Source organism: Diutina rugosa (assembly GCF_008704595.1).
Source record: "Diutina rugosa strain CBS 613 chromosome Unknown scaffold26_size169552, whole genome shotgun sequence".
In the NCBI taxonomy this organism is placed as follows: Eukaryota; Fungi; Ascomycota; class Pichiomycetes; order Serinales; family Debaryomycetaceae; genus Diutina; species Diutina rugosa.
Window position 1 is genome coordinate 112,926 of NW_022995076.1, and position 23,128 is coordinate 136,053.

At 48.6% G+C, this 23,128-nt stretch overlaps 9 protein-coding genes across 9 annotated transcripts; 4 read left to right on the top strand and 5 right to left on the bottom strand. All coding sequences in view use genetic code 12, as the record gives it.

Moving 5' to 3' along the window:
- Positions 1-75: 75 nt before the first annotated feature.
- Positions 76-1,494, bottom strand: DIURU_000617 (arylsulfotransferase family protein; the record flags this gene model as incomplete). The annotated part of the gene is made up of 1 exon (XM_034158885.1): positions 76-1,494. One exon carries the CDS (start codon positions 1,492-1,494, stop codon positions 76-78), a length of 1,419 nt encoding a protein of 472 aa, XP_034014606.1.
- A 534-nt stretch (positions 1,495-2,028) lies between these two features.
- On the bottom strand, positions 2,029-4,137 carry GSG1 (Gsg1p; the record flags this gene model as incomplete). The annotated part of the gene is made up of 1 exon (XM_034158886.1): positions 2,029-4,137. One exon carries the CDS (start codon positions 4,135-4,137, stop codon positions 2,029-2,031), a length of 2,109 nt encoding a protein of 702 aa, XP_034014607.1.
- A 623-nt stretch (positions 4,138-4,760) lies between these two features.
- On the bottom strand, positions 4,761-6,353 carry DIURU_000619 (multicopper oxidase family protein; the record flags this gene model as incomplete). Its single annotated transcript, XM_034158887.1, has 1 exon — positions 4,761-6,353. One exon carries the CDS (start codon positions 6,351-6,353, stop codon positions 4,761-4,763), a length of 1,593 nt encoding a protein of 530 aa, XP_034014608.1.
- A 540-nt stretch (positions 6,354-6,893) lies between these two features.
- Positions 6,894-10,760, top strand: RAX2 (Rax2p; the record flags this gene model as incomplete). Its single annotated transcript, XM_034158889.1, has 1 exon — positions 6,894-10,760. The coding sequence occupies one exon, from the start codon at positions 6,894-6,896 to the stop codon at positions 10,758-10,760; it is 3,867 nt and encodes a 1,288-aa protein (XP_034014609.1).
- A 149-nt stretch (positions 10,761-10,909) lies between these two features.
- Positions 10,910-13,078, bottom strand: HCA4 (RNA-dependent ATPase; the record flags this gene model as incomplete). Its single annotated transcript, XM_034158890.1, has 1 exon — positions 10,910-13,078. One exon carries the CDS (start codon positions 13,076-13,078, stop codon positions 10,910-10,912), a length of 2,169 nt encoding a protein of 722 aa, XP_034014610.1.
- A 1,067-nt stretch (positions 13,079-14,145) lies between these two features.
- DIURU_000622 (uncharacterized protein) lies at positions 14,146-15,288 on the top strand (the record flags this gene model as incomplete). The annotated part of the gene is made up of 1 exon (XM_034158891.1): positions 14,146-15,288. One exon carries the CDS (start codon positions 14,146-14,148, stop codon positions 15,286-15,288), a length of 1,143 nt encoding a protein of 380 aa, XP_034014611.1.
- A 900-nt stretch (positions 15,289-16,188) lies between these two features.
- CHR1 (RNA-dependent ATPase) lies at positions 16,189-17,856 on the top strand (the record flags this gene model as incomplete). The annotated part of the gene is made up of 1 exon (XM_034158892.1): positions 16,189-17,856. The coding sequence occupies one exon, from the start codon at positions 16,189-16,191 to the stop codon at positions 17,854-17,856; it is 1,668 nt and encodes a 555-aa protein (XP_034014612.1).
- Positions 17,857-19,364: 1,508 nt separating this feature from the next.
- Positions 19,365-20,852, bottom strand: DIURU_000624 (uncharacterized protein; the record flags this gene model as incomplete). Its single annotated transcript, XM_034158893.1, has 1 exon — positions 19,365-20,852. The coding sequence occupies one exon, from the start codon at positions 20,850-20,852 to the stop codon at positions 19,365-19,367; it is 1,488 nt and encodes a 495-aa protein (XP_034014613.1).
- A 1,170-nt stretch (positions 20,853-22,022) lies between these two features.
- DIURU_000625 (uncharacterized protein) lies at positions 22,023-23,039 on the top strand (the record flags this gene model as incomplete). Its single annotated transcript, XM_034158894.1, has 1 exon — positions 22,023-23,039. One exon carries the CDS (start codon positions 22,023-22,025, stop codon positions 23,037-23,039), a length of 1,017 nt encoding a protein of 338 aa, XP_034014614.1.
- Positions 23,040-23,128: the final 89 nt, after the last annotated feature.

The window sequence follows — 23,128 nt, forward strand, 5'->3', positions numbered from 1 at the left end:
TGAACGTAAAGCCTCAGTGAAGTGACCAAATTAAGTATTAAAGATCGTTTATTTGCTGTGTCTGATGTGACTTATCTAGCGAACCTGACGTAAAGTAGTACAGGGGCAACCATCGGTTTCGGTAACTTCCGCCTTAGCCTCATCATCATTGACGGTAAACTCAGAGGACTCCCCAACTTGCTGGCCTTCCTTATCGTAGCCCACCACCTTGTACGTCCCCAGAACGTTAAGATCAAGCACTGTCTCAAACCCTTCGCGAGGAGCACTGGCTACCGGCTTGTCGTCTTTAGTAATGGTCCAAGTAGTCACCCGAGTATCACCGTTCCACAGCACATATACTTTACCAGCGTCGACAGCCACGGCTACCGCTTCGGGCAGCGTCCCTTGCCAGTCAAATTGGAACCCACGGTAACTTTGCGCTTTTTCCGGCAACGTGGCGTGGAACACCACCTCGTGGTTCAGATTAAACTTGGTGATGGCCCCCAGCGACCCCCAGTTGACAAACAGACCGCCGTCGGCCAAAAGCTGATTATTGCCTTGCGAGTACACGTGCAAATGGTCCGGCAGCTCCATCAGAGCCACAAGGGTCGCCTGGCGGTTGTTCTGATCGAGGGAGATAATCTTGGCCGTGCTGACGTCACTAATGTTCATGGCATTATCAAAAATGGTAAGAGTAGTGCCGTTGTGGAGACGGGCATCGTGCTGCTTGTCAAATTGGAAGTCGTGAGCAAAGTCCAGTCTCACCTTCACCTGGTTGCCCACAAGTCTCCAGATGATATCACCAGTTTTACCATCAATCTTGTAGACTGTCGAGTAGTACCGCGACGAAATCACGTAGTCGTCGCCGTCCTTATCCACCGAGTTGATATGGAAATAGTCAAAGGCGTTTGTCGACGAGTTACCACGAGTTTTCACCGGCCACAACGTGTCTTCAAGCCTCACGTGGTCCAATGCCCGCCACTCAAATTTGGTGTCCCCTGAAATCACATCGATTTCTCGGAAGATCAGCTCGAACACCCACCCTTTGCTGGGTCCACCAATGACGCTAAGGTCCACTGGAGTCGGCTGGTACATCGTCACCACAGCCGAGTCGTTCCCTACCATCTTAAACTCGTGAAAGTCAGCTAAGTGAGCTTCGCCAGCATAAATCTCTGTCAACGTGGTATAGTTTTGACTCAAGAGCTTGGTGTGGCCTCTACCAAACCCAGCAACATTAAACACGGTGTCGGCCAGCTGGAGCACTGTCTGGCCCTGGTACTCCGTCACCTGGATGTTCCCCGCCCAACCACTGATTCTGCCGTGGCCCAGCCACACTAACTCACCAGAGAAATCGTAAATATAACCCCCGGGCTGAGCAAGGGTGCCGAGATAGGGGCCAAGAAAAATGTACCCGTCAAGACCACCGGCATTAGCGGTGACGTTGAGCGCGGGCGGATCGAGGTCGGGCCGCGAGACGTAGGCGAGAGCAACACTGATGAGGGTAAACCAGAGCATGATAGGGTAGTGAAGGATGTTCAATGGCGGGTTTTATAGTGCCTGGAGTAATGGGCTGGAGAGGGGGGAGCGCGGAAGTTGGCTCCGACGGTGCTGTACCCCAGACTCTCCCCTCTCGGTACCACCAGCCGCTCGCGGCTGTGCCCCCAAGCACACCTAGCGCGTTGGCGGATCCAAATGAGGCGACAATTCCGTGTTATCAAGTGGGGGACTACCAATAGCAGGGTAGAAAATAGTCAGCGTGAGGGGGGACACTGCTATTCGTGAGTAGACTTGGGTAAACAATGACCAAGGAGGAGATAATTTGCGCTGTAATCCCCAACAATGGAGTCCAAAAACCACACATATCGGCATGTTTCTCCACAAATTGAGTCCCCCTAGCAACAGTAATCAGGCCAATGGCTTAACAATGGGGAGTAGAGATGAGGTGTCATAGACGTCTATCGGGTAACATTTCTCTATTATTAGTAGGCGAATGTTGTATATTTGGGCAACACTCGTAGTAGGGTGATCATGTAATCGTAATAAAATGCATTACAGAGCCGACACTCTGTGTTCTCTCCCGTCACAGTACTCCTCCACCAGCCGCTTGGCGAAGCCGAGCAAGAGATCGGCGCGGTCGTACCACCGCTCAGGGTCAATGGTGCTCACGTCGTACACCAACTTGATGTTATTAAACACCGTATCCACGTGGGTGTACGCCTTCATATTGAGCCATTCACGCACGGCAAGCAAGTACCAAAGCGCCAGCTGGCGGTAGCGGGTCTTTCCGGCAATGGCCGCGTTATTAGCGGGGTTAACTTTAGCGTGGTTGACGTAGTAGCCAGGATCGTCACCATCTTCGCTCGCTTGGCCATCCGCCTGAGCCTCAAACTCGGCGGGTTCGTCATTCAGCGTGATCCGTTTGATGTTCAGGTGGTCAGTGATGGTGGCGGGGACCTGGTGCAGTACGTTTTTAATGATAAGCTCGTTAAAGGAGATCACGTTGAGGTCACTGAGGAATATGCACCGACCAAGAGAGTAGGCGGCCCGCTCGTAGATCAACGCCCGCACCACCGTCAGCAGGTTATAGTTGTTAGCCGCCAAGTGACCGTCAACGTCGTTAATGCAGAGCACAAGGTACCGCTGGATCAACTCGCTCCACCAACCCAGTAAGTTTGCCGCCACCCCGAAGCAGAGGAGAAGCTCGACGACCACCACGAGGGTGCGGAGAGCAAATGTCTTAAGCCCGAGTCTCAGCTTTAACGTGTAGAGACAACTGTCGATGTAGGGCTCGATGATATCGTGGCGAATCTTACGCAACGTGTTACGGTCATGCGGGGTTGCCGGCGCCAGCAGCACCGTGTGGCTGAGAAGAAGCAGGATGCAGCACATCGCTTGTGTCAGCGCCACATACAGCCAGGCTTTATCAGTGGTGTAGTCCTTCTTAATGAGATCGTAGGTCAGATAGGCGTACTTGAAGTCCTTAAGCGCTAACAGCCAATCAGCAAGTTTGCGGATAATCTGTTCGGGACTCAGACGATGGTAGTATTGATCGTGAGAATTATACTGGCCCAGCAGCGTCGTCGGTTCAGGAGTACCCTCCCGGGACCCGCTGAACATTCGCTTCGAGGCGCTGAAAAACCTCAGAGTAATGCTTCGTTTGGGCTGGAGGTAGACGTCGTCCCACTGGCGGGTTTTTGACTGCATGTGAGCGATGACATATTTCGATAAGAATTCGTGGAGGGTGGTTCTCAAAGTGCGGTCAAACCGTTTGGGGACTTGGATGAACTCTGGCCCTTGACTGTCGCCAAGAGAAAGGCGTTGTAAATCCTCAGTGATGGTGGAGCCGTCGTAGAGGGGCACTTTAAGGAATTTAGCCGTGGCCAGCCCTGTCAGCGCCATAGAGTTGGCGGTGCCACTGCGTGGGCGAATCAGCGGCTGGTCAGGGGAAAGCGGAGTGGGTTCATCATCGCTAGCATCCACCGGTAACGCTGTTGACACGAGAGATAGCCTCAGCTTAATCTCCTGTTGGAATTGGTGGACACTTGCACTGGACACCGTTTGCGGGTCGTAGACGACGAAGACGTGCATCAACACGTCATCTAACTGAAAGTATTTGGGGAAAGCGTAATTGCGGAATTCAACAAGCGCCTGGCGAAGCAGCTCTAAGGTATCGTTGCCGTATTCGACGAAAAACACCTGGGCAACAGGGTGGTTGAATGTTTCGAAGGGGACCACTTTATGTGTCAGCACCACCTTGTCAAACAACTTAAGGTAGAGATCGTTTGTGTCGCCGTCGTGGGCTGCCTGATTGAGCAACATTTCGAGCTGAGTCAACAGAAAGAGCTGCTGGGACCCTTGATGCTTTTGCAAGTCGATGAGCTCATTGGCAGGAGGACCAAACCTCACGGGAAACAGGTGGTAACTCTTGGTGATCAACTGGTTGTTGACGATCTTGTAGTTCTGGCGGGGGACGCTATACTTGGCGTTGTTACCGTAGGGACGGAGCACCTGGAGCACCAGCACCAGCAGCACGCCCAACACCCGCTGCAAAAGCACGTCACAGTGGTGGGACGCGTGCACCGACACCAACGGCAGGTAGTGGTGGTGCAAGAGGTGCTGTCGACACGTGAAGGGGTCGAGGCCAAACGGGTAGTCCATAGGGTGCGCAGTGAGGGTGGGGGTGGTGGTGGTATATGGGAGTGGTAAGCCGAGGCCAATGGGCAATTACACGAATGAGAGGGACAATGGTTTGAAGAAGTAGGGAGTTGTAGAGAAGAGGATAGAGATAGCAATTGTCAGGTTGTGTGGGGGGTTTGGAGTGTGTGGCGAATGGCCAGTGGCGAATGAACCTTTGTTGTGAGGAAACAATAAAAGGTTGAGAAAATAGGGGAGTCGAAGGCTAAAATTGACAGGATGTGGTTCAATGGTAATCGATTTGTTAAGTGACGATGGACGAATGTAATTGGTATTGAGCAGTGGGAAACGTTGTGGTTGTCTTGTCGTGTTTATAATTGAATCATGATCGCGGCAATTTTAGGTGTGGCTGTACAACTGGGCCCTGATATCTCCAATCAGCTAAAATCCGACACCAGCATGGATCAGATCATTGCAATTGTGTTCCCAAAATCAGGGGTAAACACAAAATCACATTATTTGCCGTAACTGTTGGTATGATTAGCCGAGGCTCGCTTAATGACACAGAAATGTTATTTTAGTCGATCTCCATCATTGGCTATGAATACTACCATGAAGAAGCTGTGGGCATTTATTTTAAAATACTATTACTTTGTGTCCCAGAGAGGGGGCGGTTGATTGCTGAGGTCGTGCCAATCGATGGTACCGCCAGCATTTCCTGCCATAGGCACATTTGCTTGGTGACAGAGCTGATGATGATTGGGTCCTAGCAGTTCCGAAATATGGTCAGGTGCTTCAACAATGGTGATACCCATTCCCTGGTCCATATGGTACTCCAAGTGACAATGGAGAAGCCACACCCCTGGGTTATCCAGTTTGAACCGCAATACCACCGATCCGTAGGGGTCTACCAGCACGGTATCCCGTTGCGGTGGGTTTGAAGGTGAAGTAAACCGCCCGTTGATCAGGACAATTTGGAACCGGTGTCCGTGTAAGTGCATCGGGTGTCTCATGGGATCGGTATTATCGATCCTGATTTCTACCACCTGGTTGTATTTCACCACATAGGTATGAGTATTTTCGCCGTAAAGCTTTGGTGAATGCTTCAAATCGGCGGGGGCAGATATTGCCGTCATAAGCGTGGGCACTTTAGGAGCATTATACGTTTTACCATTAAGCGTATGCCACGCTCCTGGACCACCAGGATTCAGCGATTGAGCCGAGAACTCGCGGTAAGTGACGGCTATCTCAAGCCTAATCACTAGGTCAATTGGACCTAAAAGTCGCTGCAGTGGTAACGGTTTCATATCGTAATCTTGGTACGCTTGCGACGGATCAATCAATGCCATTTCCTTTGAAGTTGAAGCACTTTCATTATACACCATCCAGCTGGTGACATTAAAACTGGGCTGATCATGACGGTAAATCATTGTGTACTTGTCCACCGCTGTGCCAATAATATAATTAGACTCCGTCGAAGATTTTGTGGTTATTAACACCAGCACGCGTTGACCGGGAGCGATATTAAGCACCAGTACTGTATAAGGTTCTGTCCACTTACCATCCACCTCCACCACCGTCATATCATGGTCCTCGATGTAAAACCATCTTCCCGCCATCACCGCCACGTTGGCTAGGCGGAGCAAATAGGTGGTATGAGGCTTGACTGACCACCTAAAATCACTGGTATCATTGACTAACACTACATCAGGAATCATCCGCTTAAAGTGACCTTGACGAATTTGTTTGAGACACTGCCTCGCTCGACATTCGTAATAATCGCCGAGTAAAATCTCGACTTCTTCGTCGTAGGTTATGGGAGAGAAAGGGTCGTCAACGATGAATAAACCCCTGAGACCATCACCGTATTGCAGCATCAGATGGCTATGGTACCAGTATGTCCCCTCTTGCGTCACTTCAAATTCGTACGTAAATTGAGTGCCTGGCATAATGGGACAATGACTAACCATTTCTGTGCCATCCATCGAACTGACTCCAGTAAACGGTAAGCCGTGGATGTGGACCAGAGTCGACTCATCAAGTTGATTGACGATGGTAAGCAGTACAATATCGCCGACCTGAGCTCTTAGTGTCGGAAGCGGCCACTGGTCATTCCACGCAATCATTGATCGAGTAAGACCGGGAGCAACTTCCACCGTCTTCCAGGTAGCATTGAATTGCCACTGGAGCAAAGCACAAGTTATCAAAGGAAGTAACAATGGTAATTTCCACCACTTCATGGTGGTTTGGTTTCTTGCAATCGCATGCTTTTAGGTCGACTCATTTCTCCCCTGATGGCAGAGCAAACTGACATTTCCAGAATGAATGCACCAAATCATCAGTTTCATCGCAAAAAATCATCCGATATGAGGACATGACATAGCAGTTTTCAAAACTATTGATACGTGTGCTGGTTATTGTTTCCCGGGCGATTAACCCCAACTACAAAACGCGTCTTGTTCCTGCATCTCACGTGTTTACATATCGCCGAATCAATCTCTCGGTTAACTCAGTTCATCGCACTAAGGCAAAATCCCTAAACGGAGCGCCGCCATCCCCAGTAGCCATAAAATATTAAAGAACAATAACATCAAAACAAAAACCAACCACTCGAAACACTTCCAACTAACCTTAAGGTGTTAACATACTCTTTATTTCTTCAATTTTCACAGTTGGCGGTTCTTGGCCAACGCCTTGTTTGGTCCTCACCACTTTCCTAATCCTAGTCGCGCATTCCGCAAAATCACACACGGCGTATCCAACCCACTCCAGACCATTCGATGTGGGGGCTTCTACTAGCAACGGCGGTGGCTGTTGTCGGGGCCGCCGACCCAGGCACCCCGGTGGACCACCCCGAGCTCAAGTTCGACGACATCGGCGGCCGGCTCGGCCTCTTTGGCGACTACGACTCCCTTTCCAAGTATACGTTTGTGGGCGAGACTGGCGACCAGCAGAGCGATAATGGTGACAAGTTATTTTCGTTTGACGACCAAGAGAGAAAGCTGGTCCCCGTGGGCCTGTTTAACGGCATCGTATCGCAGATGGAACCCCTCAACGACCACCAGGTGGTTGTCAACGGTAATATCACCAAAGTTGGCGACCAGGACGTACAACTGCCGTTCATATTTGACGTGAGTGACCGCTCAGTGCTGCCAATAGCTCCACAGTCCTCAGGAAAACGAGATAATAACCAGCTTAATGGTGATATCCACACGATGTTGGTTGACGGTACCCTCATATATTTGGGGGGCCAGTTTGAGTTTAACGGGTCTCACGGGGCTGCTGTCTACGACACTGAGTCCAAACTGCTTCTGCTGTTACCGTTCCGCGGGTTTGGCGAAAATGGTACTGTTAACGCCATCACCAGAATCCCTAATAACGACGGACTGCTGGGACTGATTGTGTTTGGCGGCAACTTCAACACGTTGGGGTTCCCCGAGCTTTTAGCTCGAAACATCACCACCAACACCACCACCAATACCACCAACTCGCTGCTTGTGACGGTGGAACAGAGTGTACCTATTGCCAACGGTAAAATTACTCTGAACGGCCAGGGCGATCCTAACGCTCTTGTGTGTCCTCTGGACGATGAAACATGGCACACCAACCCTGGCCAAGGAGCTGAGTGGTCGGTGGAACTCCCCGGTGGCATCCAGGGAACGATGCCCACTAAGATTCGGTTGACGATGCCTCAAGGCGAAAACCAGGTCAACTTGTTCCGTATCTACACTTTCCCCAGTAACGGGATCATGAACCTCTCCTACGTCGACCCATACGACAATACGGTGAAATACTGTGACGCGTGGTGTCCGCTTTCGGCGTTGGCTCAGCTTCAAAACTCCACCAACAATAACAAGGATACCAACAACACCGACGACCGCGCCTATATCAGCAATGACGGCTCCTACAACTTATACCAGGATGATCTGCAGGTGCAAACATTGGGCTACGGCAGCAACTGGCAAGAGTTCCTGTTTGTCAATAATATCGGCGTGTCTCGTCTTACCGTCACAGTGCTTGGCTGGACAGGAGAGTACGGTGCGTTATCGGGAATCCAGCTTTATCTGAACACGATTCTGGCCTATGCCAATAATGAGCTTAATACCCCGAACTGTGCCGGTGCCGCGGGGACCAACCAGCTGCTGCTGTCGACGGAGGGCCAGTGGACGGACGTGCTGCAACTTGCACCCAACCCCAACGCGCTCTCGTCGCAGAATTACCTTGTTAGTGAACTGAGCGATGCCAAACTCAGCATGACTCCCAATATCCAGTATCTGGGTGACTACCAGCTCAACTTCTACACCCCCGGGTGTGTGGCTGATGGGCTGTGCCAGCGTCGGGGTATTGTCAACGTGAACTTGGTCGACGAAGGACTGAACCAAGTATTGGCCAGCCACCAGGTGTGGCAGAATAACGACTACGACAAGTTCGACTACTTGTACAATGGTCATCTTGACGGCGCCGTTCAGGGAGGTAAGGGCTATCGGATTGATGTATCCTACCAGGGTCAAATCATCCCTGATACTCAACCGTATATCGTTGCTGATAAAGCGCTGGCCATCATTGTCAAATTGGACAACACGACCAATATTACCAACTCGACCAAGACGAATACTACTACCAAGCTGAAAATGGAGTACGTGCGTTTGAACGGGTTGTTTGAATACCTGCTTAAGAACTTCTCCCTGTTTGACGTCAACGAAGTCAACAAGACTAACAGCACCATTTATGTGGGCAACTCGCTGATTAACCAGTTCTCTGCGTCTCTCGGAGAACCGGCAAACATCACCGAGCTTGTGTTTGGTCCTGAAGGTACCATTGTTGTGCTTGGCCGTATGGAGAACGTAACCGATATCGTGCTGCTTAAAGTCACTGGCTATAACTCTACCGGAGCCGGGATCACCAATTTGGGGTCTAACTTATTGGCTAAAAGAGATATTCAGGGGGTAAAGTTTCTGCAATCTCCCACTAAGGCGTTTGTCTACGACAAGTACTGGATCTTTTGCGGCAACTTCACCACCAACAACAACTTGAAAAACGTCGCTGTATTCGACACTAGCGTCCACAACTGGTACACCATCAACCAGGACGGACAGCGTCCGTGGACTCAGTTCACCAATACCACCATTGATGGCACCTTGTACTGGGTGTTTTCCGATAATGATGGCTACTACCTGATGAAAGTGTCTGATTGGGAGCTGACTCACGGCAAGCGAGACACCGCGCCAAGCTACGACTTGAAAATCCGCCAGGCCGCCCACTTATCGGATACCCAACAGGTGCTTGGTGGCTCGCTGTTTGGCGTCATGGACTACTATGGAATTGACCAGGCGTACATTGATGCCTCGTCGAATTTCACGAGCTACCCGGGGCTTACCATCTCGCTGGGGGTAGTGACTCGTTCGTTCTACATCAACGACCTGGTGTCGGTGATTGGCGGCCATTTCTCAACGGATCAAGGCCTCGACAACGTGGCGTTTGTTAGCAATAGCCTGGTCGACGGGCTTCAAGGTGTCAAGGAATGGGGAACAGATACTCACGTGCAAACGTTGTACGTTACCGATGACGAGGAGTTGCTTTTCATGGGCATCAACGGAACTCTCACCGTTTCCGATAAGAAATTCAACCCGGGGCTCGTCATCTACGGGTTGAAGAATCACCTGTTCACGCTGTTCCAGCCGTCGGAGTTGACTAATGACAACTACTTTATCCTGGTGAATTCGATCGTTCTGTACAAGAACAAAGTGCTTGTGGGAGGTAATTTTACTCTGGCAGGGCTGTTGGACTGCATTGGGTTGTGTGTCTACGATACCAGTGCTACGCGATGGGTAAGTCCCAGAGCCAATGGACTGGAGGTGGAAGGAATAGTTCACGATATCAGATTCTTCTCCGCCAACAAAGTGTTCATTGCAGGTGCTCTCAAGCTTGATGGACGCAATGTCAATTTTGTCACTTATGACTTGGACGCACTGACGTTCCTGCTCCCCGATGATGACGGTAAGCTCAACCTGTTGGGCACAGACAAAACGGTGCGTAAGTTCATCGTCAACGATGCTAAAAACACCGACTTAGATGGACGTATGGTGGCGTTTGGTGACGATTTCGTCCTGGGCTACGACGGCAAGTCGTGGAAGCTGATTGACAGTGAGTTTGGTTCTGACCCACAATTCCTGGATCTCAAATTGATCGACTTAAAGGAAGCTAATAAGAACTATAACGGTGAGTTATTTGACTCGTCATATGTGCTTGGGCTTTCGGGTCGTTTTTCGCTCAAGGACTATGGTACGGTGCTGTTGGCATTGTACAATGGCTCGCTGTGGATCCCTTATGTTTATGGCCTCAAAAATGGTACTGCAGGACTGATTCTGTCGTTGCTTCTAGACGACCGGTTCTCGTACCTTTCCCCCAAACTCATGCCTCAAGTGGGCAAGTTACTGGTGGGCAAAGTTGTAGGTATCTCGCTTGCGTGTGCCATTGGACTGACGGCTCTCCTCGGCCTTCTCTGGTTGATTCCCTACATCCTCTTATTCCGCAAACAACTCGACGGGAACTACTACCCAGAACGAGTGGACGAAAAGGAAATGATGGAGGCGGTGAACCCCGACGACTTACTCCACGAAATTGACCTTCAACGTAACGGGTCGTAACCGCGATCGACGCATGTTTTCTACACTTAATTTTGTTTTTATCAGCATAATACATTACGACGTAAAACACTAAGTTACTTAACGAGTATTCATCTACAAAAGTTTCACTATTATACATTTATTTGATTCCTTTATGCGATTCCGTAATGCTAACCAATCAATCTCTCGGCCAAGGCTTCCAAGTCTTCCACCGTTTCCGGTTCGTCCACTTCGACAATATCGTCGCGAGCCTTGTCCTCGTCCTCTTCGTCCTTCCACCATTTGGCGCGCTTGGGTTGCGCTTCCTCCTCACCATCGTCACCCAGCTCCATATCGGCATCAAGTTGGGCCTCCCACGCGCGACGCTCAGCTTCGAGTCGCTTCCGTTTCTTCTCTTGACGCTTCTGCTTAGCCAAAGCTTTATCGTCAACGTCGGCTTCCGCCAACTGTTCGGCCCCCTTAGTCACGAACTCTTCTTTCAACGCCAGAGCATCACCCTCAGCTCTGAAATCGGCTTCGTCCTGGAGCTCGTAGATCGGGTGAGCCACACCGTCGTCGTCAAACTTAAGCTTAGTCGCCAGCTCACCCAGCGCCTTCGCTGATGCCGCCCGCAGAAGCGCCCGCTTCGCTTGTCGTTTCAGCACTGGCACCAGCAAGTCAGGGATGTCACCGTCCTCCAACGCGTGGTCTTGACGCTTAATCAGCATAAAGTCGTCCTCGCTGTCTTCTTCACCGTCCTCAGTCATCTTACGGAAATTGCTCAGCAACACCGTTTGGTTTTGACGTTCAAACATCCGGTCGTATTTAGTACGCGTCTTCTTAGTCTCTTCGATCTCACCATCATCGTTAGCCTTTTCTAATTGGGCCAACTTGCGGTTGACGTTCTTCTTATCGTGGTTCAACAGACCCATCTTAATCTTAGGCGCCCCTGGGAGACCAAGCGACGAGGCAAACTTGTCGACGGGAAGAGCCTCGACGGAAAATACCAGTTTATCCTTTTGCACGTACACTGAGCGGAAGTAAGAGATGAATGCCCTTTGCGCCAAGTTTTTGAGCACGGGGTCTTTGAAACAAAGCAGCTGTAATTGGGGTCTGATCGTCTTCTTGGCCTTACCGCGAATCGTCATCAATTTGGGGTCGATCTTGGCTGCGTGGAGCTTAGCCAAGAAAGGTTCTTCTTCGGTAGGGGTGAGCATAAGCATCAGCTTACCCAGCTTACCAAATCTCGCCGCTCTACCCACACGGTGGACATAGGTTTGAGGGTCTTCGGGACAGTCCACCTGGATGACCCAGTCAATCAGGGGGAAGTCAAGCCCCCGAGCGACAATATCGGTGGCGAAAAGACACGCGTACTGGGCGTGACTGAACTTGACGGTGGTCTCAATCCGCAGGGTTTGCTTATGACGACCATAAAGCTTCAAAAGCGAAATACCAGGTTGGAGCTGACGGAACAGCTCGTAAGCGTATTGCACTTGTTTTGAACTCAGGAAAAACACAAGGATCTTCAGCTTCAAATGCAGTTTGATGAAACTCCACAACACATCCAACTTCTCTTCCAACGGCACCTTAACGTAGTACTGGTCCAACGAGTCCGGGGTAGCCGCCTGGTCCTGGGACACCCCGATCTTTCTAGGGTTGACAAGGGATAACCGTGCTAAGTCGTTGACTGAGTCCAGGGTGGTGGCACTGAACAAAAGCGTCTGTCTATCGAGAGGGAGATGGCCAACGATGGCGTCGATCTGACGCTTGAACCCCATATCGAGACACCGGTCGGCTTCGTCAAGCACCAACACTTGTAAATTCAGAGTTTCCATACCCACGGCTTCGTTCAAATGTTGCGAGATCCGCCCCGGAGTACCCACAAGGATATTCATCCTCAGCACTCTATCCTTCTCAAACTTGACGTCCTTACCCCCAGTGACCAAACCAGCCGAGAACGAGTTGTATTTCCCGATCTTGGTAAGCACTTCGAAGATCTGCACTGCCAATTCACGAGTGGGGGACACGATTAACGCTGCCAACCCATCGAACTCGGTGATCTGCGCCCGATTAAGCGCCTCGATGACGGGCACTAAGAAAGCAAGCGTTTTCCCCGAACCCGTCTTGGCAGTGGCTAAGATGTCGTCGCCTTTGAGCGCGGGGATGATAGTTTTCCGCTGGACATCCGTCATTTGGACAAACAGGGCGCCTTTGAGCCCCTTGAGCGTGGCCTCGGAGATGGGGAGTTCGGCGAACTTGGACGGCTCCAGGTTCGCCGGCCACAGCGCTAGCCGCTGGGCAATCAGAGAGAGCTCCTCCTCCTCCTTCTTCCGCTGAAGCTTTCTGTCCTTCTTCGCCATAGACCGGTAGGTGTGTGTAGAGGTGTGCGGCGTCCGCTTCGCGATGAGATCGCGATGAGTACCAGTCGAGGTGTGGGGCAAGACAACAATTTACGCCAAATTAGAATGTTTTGATGCTGGTAGTTTACGATATCCAGAAATTTAGTCAAACACCGCTCACTACAAGTTTTTGACGTGAATAGTTCATTATATTAGTCGTATTCATCAATGCTTAGTATGGTCGCGCAAGCATGTCATTAGTATACTGATAATGAATGAGGCTGATGAACTTGCCATTTATGATTTGACTGCTTCAGGAGGGTTGAAGTTCGCTAACGCTGATCGTATAGGTTCTTTAAAGTTCCCCTCAGCATCGGTGAAAGGCGCCCATATTCCGGTAGGATCGTCGAGTATGGGCGCCATCACTTCTTCCATAATTCGTTTCGTATTCTCAAGTTTGAAGTAACCCAGATGAAGGCCAATTTGACCGGGATCAATTGAACTCTTTCCCTGTTGAAACGCTTTGAACGCCAGATCGTTGACTAACGGTAGCCCAAAGAAATCAAGGCAGTGGCTGCGAATCTGGTACTTTCTTCCTGTATCTAGCTGGAGAACGATCGGAGTTACTGACCCAACCAGAGGTAACAATTGATAATGAGTGATCCCTTCCACTGGAGGCCGGGCTACTTTATCAGTATAAACTGGCACTGGTAATGCTATCGTCCCTTGAGGATTAATTGTCGGAGGAACCACGCCATCAAGGAGACCCACGTATCGTCGGGTCACTTGATATGGGCTCGGCTTCCCTGATAAACTGTTGGACACTTTGCGAGCGACTTCTTGGTCTCTGGCGATCATCATCACTCCACTAACATTCTTATCAAGACGATGGACGGGGCGGAAATCCTGCGGTTTAATCACTTTTGCCGGCTCCAAAGCAGCAAATTGTGACATCACATTCCTGAGCATCAGATTAGGGCCATGCCCGTGACAAACAGTGCCACACTGCTTGTTGTATAGCACATACTTGAACGTGTACTTGATGATCATCTAGCGCGACCGCTACTATATACCCCGCCACCGAGTCGATGAGCAGACCGCCAAACACCCAGCTGAGCCTGCAAGCTAGAAGACGCAAGCCTCGGGGAGTGACACTGAGCTTACGGTTTAAGCAGATCGCCCAAGTGGTGAAAAAGTTCCGTCCCGTTACCATAAATGGCACCACTACTCGCGCCATCATCGATGAAGTGAAGGCTAACCAAACCGAAGACGCGCAATACTACGCTCTGAGGTTCTCTGATAATGCCAGACTACTGTTACCGTTGAGATACGTGGCGGATTTCATGGAGAAGCTGCCAGAATCAGCAATCTATCTTCTGCTAATGATCAAACCTCTGGATCCAGAGTTTCCCTTCGACATGGACCTGCTCAACGTGAATCTCACCATACCCTCGCTGTATCCTCAAACCAAAGCCCGGATCGTGGTTCTCAACGAAGATGTTCCCCGTGGGGTGGCGGTGAATGTGGAGATGGGTTTCCAGAAGATTGCTCGTCAATCGATTCCACTTGTGGCTCAATTGGAAGAGCTTGATGCTAACTTAGAACTGCTATTGGCCCAGGAAGAGCGCACCACCATCCAATTTGTCAAGCCGCTGAAACTGGCGGCGCCTACCCCAATATTCACCCCCACGCCGACCCCCACTCCTAAAGCATCACCCCTGCCAAGTGTCAAAGCTACGCCATCCCCTGAACCTGAGGAGGAACAACCGGTTTCTCGTGAATGTCTCGCTCGTCGTCAACAGTTATTGGACCAGTTTGAGGCTAAATTGAGCCCCACGTTATTCAAAAAGGCCCCCAAAGAGACGAAGTACCGTATCAAACTTCCCGTTCCTCCGAATAGAGTTCCTGATCTTTGGAAACGAGGGGTAGAGATCATTGTCACCATCCCACGCGCCTACCCTGATCACGACTCGATCTCTATCCAGTTTGCCAACAATTTCACTACCAATCTCATTGTCAAGAATCATAAGGAGACGCTGACGCCAGCAGAGCTTGCGAAAATGACCCAACACTACAAGAGCATTGAGCGCAACGTGTGTCAAAACGCCACCCAATTGCTGGGACTGGTGGTTGATACTCTCAATCAATTGAGCAATAATTTTGACAAGTATACGTTGTCGGCCACTGAATTTGATGACTGGAAACAGCTAAGCCAGGCGCTCTCAACTTAATCAGTGAGTGGTTTTGCCACTTTAAACTATCCTCCTAAGCGATGCACACGCTGTAGCTACGTATGAATTATATCGTCATACTACGAGTCACCGGTGGTATAGCTTATTCTATAGTATCCTATACACGTAAACTTGTTGTGCAATGGCTGGAGATCGTTGCACAAAAAATTTAGATTCATGTAAGAAGATGTGGCCGAGTGTGATTGCAAATCTACAAACCACGAACATGATGAAAGCAACTTGAAAGATAAAAAGTAGCATATCCCAAGGTTAAAAAAGAGTGATTCCGCCCGGGCTCGATCCGGGGACCTCATCCGTGTTAAGGATGCGCCATAACCAACTAGACTACGGAACCAATTTGAAATTTTTTGGGTTATGCAAGACTTCATTGAAATGATTTAATTACCTAAGAATCCTATGCGGCGGGTATAGCATGATTGGTTGCATCCAAACCCTGAAAAACGTTCATCTTAGTCCGACGATTGCATTTGTATTTGTTTTTCTCATTTCAACGCTCCGCTAAATTTGTCTCGGGAACCGCATCCTAACCACGAAATCTAATTCCATGTTAATCTGTACGAAAGCACGAAAGTGTCGAGTGTATATACTGCCATGGTTCAAAACTTCGTCCATAAAAACCCGTGGTCAGTTCTCTGACCAGCCAGAAGTAATTTTAGTAAAACACAACCGAGAAAATTCGATTTTATTCAACAGAAAAAAATTTGTTTTCAGAATATATGATATACCGATTCACAGCAGACTTTTGATATTTGTTAGTTTTCTCTTGGGTCACTGGTCGGGATTAGCAATTCTGTGCCACTTTTGGTCAATTCCATCCCGCGCGATCCTCCCCCCTCATCCATTTGATTTAGTGCGGCTCGAGATGAGCATCTCACCAGCATGGATATCTTTCGAATCCTCAGTCGAGGGGCACAAGTAAAGAACACCAAGAAAGCGCTGGGAGAGTTTACCCAGCCGAAGAAGGCGGTCGATCACGAGGCAAAGAAAGAGGAGCAATTACAATGGGAGGTTGATAAGGAGCTCGACTTTTTCCACACGAAGAAGCATGCCCCTGCTCCCCACATCGAACGCAGAGAGGATAAGGTGGAAGAAGAGGTTGACGTTCCTCTCACTATCAAAAATGAAGAGGACGCCGAAGTATTGCGTACTGCTAATAAGATCAAGGTCACGGGTGATGATATCTCCCTCCCAATTGGGTCATTCTCTGACTTGAAAGGTCGTTACCAATTCGACAAGCGGGTGCTCACTAATCTTTTGGAAGCCCAATTTATCGAGCCCACCCCGATTCAGTGTCAGGCGATCCCCGTGGCGATGGACGGTCGCGATGTGATCGGCTGTGCACCCACTGGTTCGGGTAAGACGTTAGCGTTTTTGATCCCGCTTGTACAATTGCTTCTCAACACCACCCCTGACACCAAAGATCACGGTGTCAGAGGACTCATCATTTCCCCCACCAACGAGTTGGCGATTCAAATTTTCCAACAACTTGAGACTCTTGTCAAGGGGAAGAACAAGCAGTTGCGGGTGGCGTTGGTGCTGAAACTGTTAGCTCTGAGACTCAAAGAAGGCCAGGTGCCGGGCAGCAAGTACGATGTTCTTGTCTGCACTCCTCTCAGACTTATTGACTTGGTGAAAGCTGAGTGTCTCGATCTCAGTAAGGTCCAGCAAATTGTGATTGATGAAGCGGATAAGTTATTTGACCAAGGGTTTGTCGAGCAAACTGACGACATTTTGTCACACTGCACTCTGCCGAAGTTGCGCAAATCGATGTTTTCTGCTACCATTCCTCTGGGGGTGGAAGAAATGGCTCATTCGATTATGAGAGATCCTATCCGTATCATCGTTGGTCGCAAAGAGGCTGCTTCAAATACCATTGACCAAAAGTTGGTGTACACCGGTAACGAAGAAGGTAAGCTTCTCGCCATTCGCCAGATGATTCGCGAGCTGGAGTTTAAGCCACCGGTGATTATTTTCCTTCAACTGATCCCTAGAGCGAAGGCGTTATACCACGAACTTGTATACGATCGACTTCGTGTTGATGTGATTCACGCTGAACGTACTCCCAAACAAAGAGAAGAGGTCATCGAGCGCTTCAAGAAGGGAGATATCTGGGTGCTCATTACTACCGATGTGTTGGCTCGTGGTGTTGATTTCAAAGGGGTGAATTTAGTGATCAACTACGATGTTCCGCAAACCGCTCAAGCTTACGTCCACAGAATTGGTAGAACTGGGAGAGGTGGCAAGGTGGGGCGGGCTGTGACCTTTTTCACCAAGGAAGATAACTTGGCAGTCAAACCCATTATCAACGTGATGAAGCAGAGTGGCTGCGAGCTGGGGTATCTGGAGTGGATGAACAACATGACCAAACTTTCCCTGCGAGACAAGAAGGATATCAAGAAAAAGGAAATTGAACGTAAGAAGATCACTACCGTGCCTCAAGTGGTTCGCAAAAAGAGAAAGCAGCGAGAGGAAATGATCGAGGCTCTGAAGAGACGCAAGCACATGGAGGCAAAGGCAAATTCCCAACATGACAGTGACGATGAGTAAATTAGGATAGGTAATAGATATGGAAATTAGACAGTCGGTAATGAGAAACGAATTTGATGGGGCGAAAGCAAGCTGCCGCTAATATCTAATGAACTGGCAAAAAGAATTCGGCACAGACAGGGTTCGAACCTGCGCTCCAAATGGAACTGGAACCTGCATCCAGCGTCTTAACCTCTCGACCACTGTACCTCACACGAAAAAATAATTTGATAAGTGTCCCATACGAGATTGTGTATATTGAGAAGTACAAAATTGATGGATATCTCTCGATACGAAGATATTTAGGCGCTATATTTCTTTTTTAAATCAGAATAAGCTGCCATGTATGTCAAAACTCTGTTTTTGCGGGTATTGATGAGTAGAATTAATTGTTAAATTTTACAATATCGCGATGCTTTCTCAAAACTAGCAAAATGTTAAAAACTTTGGCATATTTGAAGGATACGCACAGGAAAGTGTTACATCTCAATCTATATTTGTATACACGATTCCTTTAATGGCCAGAATCGGCTCGAGGGTCGGATGACCCCGCCGCTAAGGAGCTGTTCATAGTCAGGAGTTACCGGGGCAAACAGTATGTATTCAATCGGGAGTTAGGATCTGCTAATTAATTGTATGAGTTCACGACCTCCATGGTTGAGGGATCGTGCGGCTATATACTGATGAGGTGCGAGTCAAGTTATGTTTCAGCCATGGCTTGGCAAATGCACAGTCTCATAAAACCGAGGACGGCAATGCACTAGCATGCTAACAATTTATGCAACGCCCCGAACTATCTATCACACCGTAGCATAAACTTAAAGCAATTGAAATCGCAAAAACCCCCACCTTTTGAGAACAAGCAGTGAAACGAATTTTGATTTGTATTCGATTGATGAACAGGTTCATGACGGTGCGGCAAAAACAAATAAATTCCAAATTTTTGGAATCTATGAAAAAAGTGACAATACGGTGTGTTGGCATGCGTTCGGAACTCAACGTAGGCCATACTGAATTAACATTCATTAGCAAAAAAGGAAATTGAGGCAGACAGGATTTGAACCTGCAACCCTTCGATCTGGAGTCGAAAGCTCTACCGTTGAGCCACTGCCCCACTCCTAAAAAATTTAAATTTCGCAAAACTCATTCAAAAAGGTATATGTAGGCGTCGAAAGTTTTTCGAAATCCTCATGAAAACCTACTTTGTGAAATTATCGAGGTGCAATACAGAACAAGAAGGTACGATTTGGTATCCACAAGTGATACACTTCAACAATCTGAATGGATCAACCGTAATCTAGTACCCACACGAAATAAAAAACGCCAAAAATAAATTCCCATAAACAGAATGGATCAACCGTAATTTAATAGTAACCACAAAAATAAATTGCAATGAAGAGAAAGGATCAACGGTAATCTAGTACCCATAGAAAATAAGTTTCAATGAAGAGAAGAGATCAACCGTAATCTAGGACCCACAAGAAATGAATTTCAATTTCAGGATCGATCAACCGTCCAGATTGCACTGCCTAGCTTGTCAGAATCTGAGCAGGCCTGCTGTGAGTGTTCTTCGAGGGGTTGGGACACCGGTATTTGTAGTGGCCTCGTTGACCACACTTAAAGCATTTCACGTCATTGATCGAGTTGTCACGTTGGGGACAGTTATTCCTTAGGTGATCTATACCCCCGCACTCGTGGCATACTTTCACTTTGTTCGGAGCATTCCTATGCTTATTCTCGTTCCCATTGTTTTTCCGTTGCTTCCTTCTTTGTTTTTTCACCACCTTGAAGACCTTGAAGACTTTGGGGCCCTTTGGAACTGGCAAAACCTTCGTAGGTTGCGGGGCTTTAGGTGGTAGAGTCAGTAAAGGAGGTGGTTGTATAGAAACAGCAACACTGCCAGAATTTACCTCCAGAGAAACACTCACGGGGGACGTATCAACGGTTGGCTCCCGAACCAGGAAAATTTCGGGTGAGGCTGGCGTCACTGGAGATGCTAGCCACATTGGAGACGCCTGCCCTTCCGGAGACACCAGCCTCATTGGAGACGCCTGCCCATCCAGAGAAGCCTGCCCTTCCAGAGAAGCCTGCCCTTCCAGAGAAGCCTGCCCTTCCAGAGAAGCCTGCCCTTCCGGCGACGCCTGCCTTTCCGAAGACGCCAACATTTCTGGAGATGTCAGCAACGGAGACGCACTCATAGCTTTCTTGATTGGGTCCACGTACCCGTAATTCGCTTCTACCGCTTGATCAATCTCAGTCAAGTATTGTAGGCTGTGCGTCGGTAAAACTGTGTACCAGTCTCGCGTTTCATGCCTGAAGCGCTTGATCCGATCGACCCCGGTAAGAAGAACCGTGTGCCAATCACCCGTAATGAGCAACGGCAAGAACAGCAGTGCCATCGTGCTGTAAAATGGAAGCTGCTGGATGTCGTCGAAAACCTTGTCGTGAGTCATTTCCGCAAGCTGGGCCTCGCTCAACTCGTCTAAATGGTGGAAGGAATACATCCTTGCCATGAGCATCTCGGGCGTTACCACGAACGCGACCAATACCCACTGGAAAACTCTTGCCGTCGGGCATCTCTTGAGGAGTTCACGGCCTTGTTCCCACTTATCATCGGTCCTAGTATCGTCATTAAGCTCAAGCTTATGAGTGATTGCTTTGGCGAGAACCTGGGCCTTCGCCTCCGTCAACCAACCTTCGCCGCTAGGGTCCAAAAAACCAATCACCGCACGTATCAGGTCGACAAATTTGAGATATTCGTTGTACAGGTCGAGCAACACCTCGAAATCATCACTGGCTATCTTCGGGTTCCAGCCCGAATGTAATAGCTCCAACAGCTGGACATAATACTGTTCAAGTATATCTCTATCAGCATCATCATCATTATCATCATCGGCTTCCTTGAACCTCACTTGTTTCATCACTGGCTCGTATAGCGATCCAGTTGCAAAAATGGTTCCCTTTTCCGGGTAGTCCAAAGTTTCATTATACAACCTCTTCGGACCACGTCGCACCATTTCTTCGCATCGAGGTGGCGGTGGCGGTGGTGGTGGTGGTGGTGACGGTGGAGACAGCGTCGGCGGCTGATACCGCTTTGAAACCGTACCGTTAGAACTCAGTACTCTTTCTCTTGATTTGCTCTGATGGTTCATATCGAATGTATAAAACTTTTGAATTCTTTGTTGTTAGCGAGATGAAGGTCACGTGACCATATCGAAGTTTCTGGAACTGTGATGGAAATTGTGCATACAGTACCTGGAATATCCCGAAGAATACGGTAAGCAAAGCTCGGGCAAGATATCAAGATAGGATAGTTGCGACTGTTGCACTCTAGTACCTTATGTTTGTCTTGCTTGAAACTTCTTCCTCCATACTCTGCTCGGGTATTTATACTTTTGAATCCAGGGGGGGCAAATTTATATATCAATAATTGTTAACAATAAGACCTCGTGACCAGACCTCGTTTAGTGTCTGAGTCGATCAACTCCTTTAGTGTCTGAATGACGCCTTTGATCCACGTGAATGGTCGTCATTTTTGCTCTCCTTTGGTTGATTAGGTACAAGAGACCATACATATCCCTATTGTAGCAACTTTTCGCATGACCAAAATGTACTGCATAGATGCCTCTCCTCAACCTTATATAACGCAAAGACTGCCTAAACATGATGATAAGCTTTAACAAAAGTGTATTTTTACACGTGTAGTCTACAGTGTATGACGGTTTTGAGGTCTGAGGTTTGATAATAATGTTGATGAGGTACAGGTCGAAATCCATATTGATTTTGATATTGATGCTTGAATCGCCCATAATAACAATTCCTACCGAACAAACAATATTCAATTTGAAATAACTACTCTGGCTTCAATCGGACTAGTTCCAGCCCATTGTTCCATTTTTCTACAAGTTTGTGTCATTGCACCGCTACTAGCCGAACTTCGTACAGATAGCTTTCTGTTAGCCATCTGACCCATGCTGAAAGATTAGCTGATATTGTTGGACTGCCTTTATTGAGCTTGCCTTTACTTGATTTTTCACCCACCCTTTGATTCCTGTTCTCCATGATTCTTGAGGAAAGTACAGTGTAAGCATGACTACACGGGATGTTAAAATGAGTCAACTATAAAGATCAGTTCCGTGTCTCCAATTGAAGAACTTCCTTGCGTTTTCTACCCTTTCAATTAGACCATGGCCAAGAGTAAAGGGACCCACCACCGCCGCAAGCCCGCTGTTGATCGAGCCGTTATCCACTCCAACAGTAAGTGCTTGCATGAACTGTACGCCCATGCTGACATCAACCATATTCGTAACACAATCCGCATGTTGCGTTTGCCTTTTGACGTTAACCAGATCCAGGAGGTTCAATGCCAAGTCTGCCAAATTCATGGGAAGACTCCACTACACCCCACCTTCGACTATTCGGTTACGAAGCCGATGCAGGAGGTACTTGTTGATGTGGCTGAAATTGAAGGGGTATCGATGTCCGACTCAAAAAGCGGATTTCTTGTGAAGTGTGTGTTTTTCTACGACATGGCTTCGGGATTTTATTACATGCAACAAATTGAAAGTGGCTATGACATTCTTCTTGTAATTCATAATTTTGTGAAACTAGCCCAGAACCAGGAAGATTATGAGCTAACATTCGTCAAGACTCCCGAAGTTGCAGAAGAATTGACGTTTACCCGCAGAAAGGTCCAACATTGGATCGAGACTAACCATATGACTTGGTTCCCAGAAATCCGTAAAAACGCTCGCTATGGGTATCTTGATGACCATCAATTCGACCATTTATGTTGGATAGAGGCTGCGCAGAGGGCAGTCAAAGTACGTACAGGCATTGAAGCGGGTTCCCGGCTTCACCGAATCATCGTTGATACCAGCGAAAAGCTCCTTCAAACGCTGGGACTTCCCCATCGTTATGCCTTGTTCGCCGCCAAGCATTATGTTTTCACACACAACCTGATGGCCGATAATCGGCCCGGATTTAACAGCGACATGCTGCCTTCGACGTTGTTCTCTGGTAAGACGAACGAGGTTGAGCGAATCAGCCCGTTTGGCTGCTTCATGCGGTTTCTGGATGCCTCTGGACCGACGCGCCTGGGCCTTTTATTGGGTTATGGTTCCGGAAGATCGCTTATAGTGGTCGACTACTACACTCAGGAGATCATTACCATCTGTGAGAATGGCAGATTTATTGTTCATTAACTTGTCGACGGAAAGCTTTTTGAAAAAGTTGAAATTTAACTATTTTTGAATGTAAACTTTCGGGATTTGACCATTCTGGCGATTAGTTG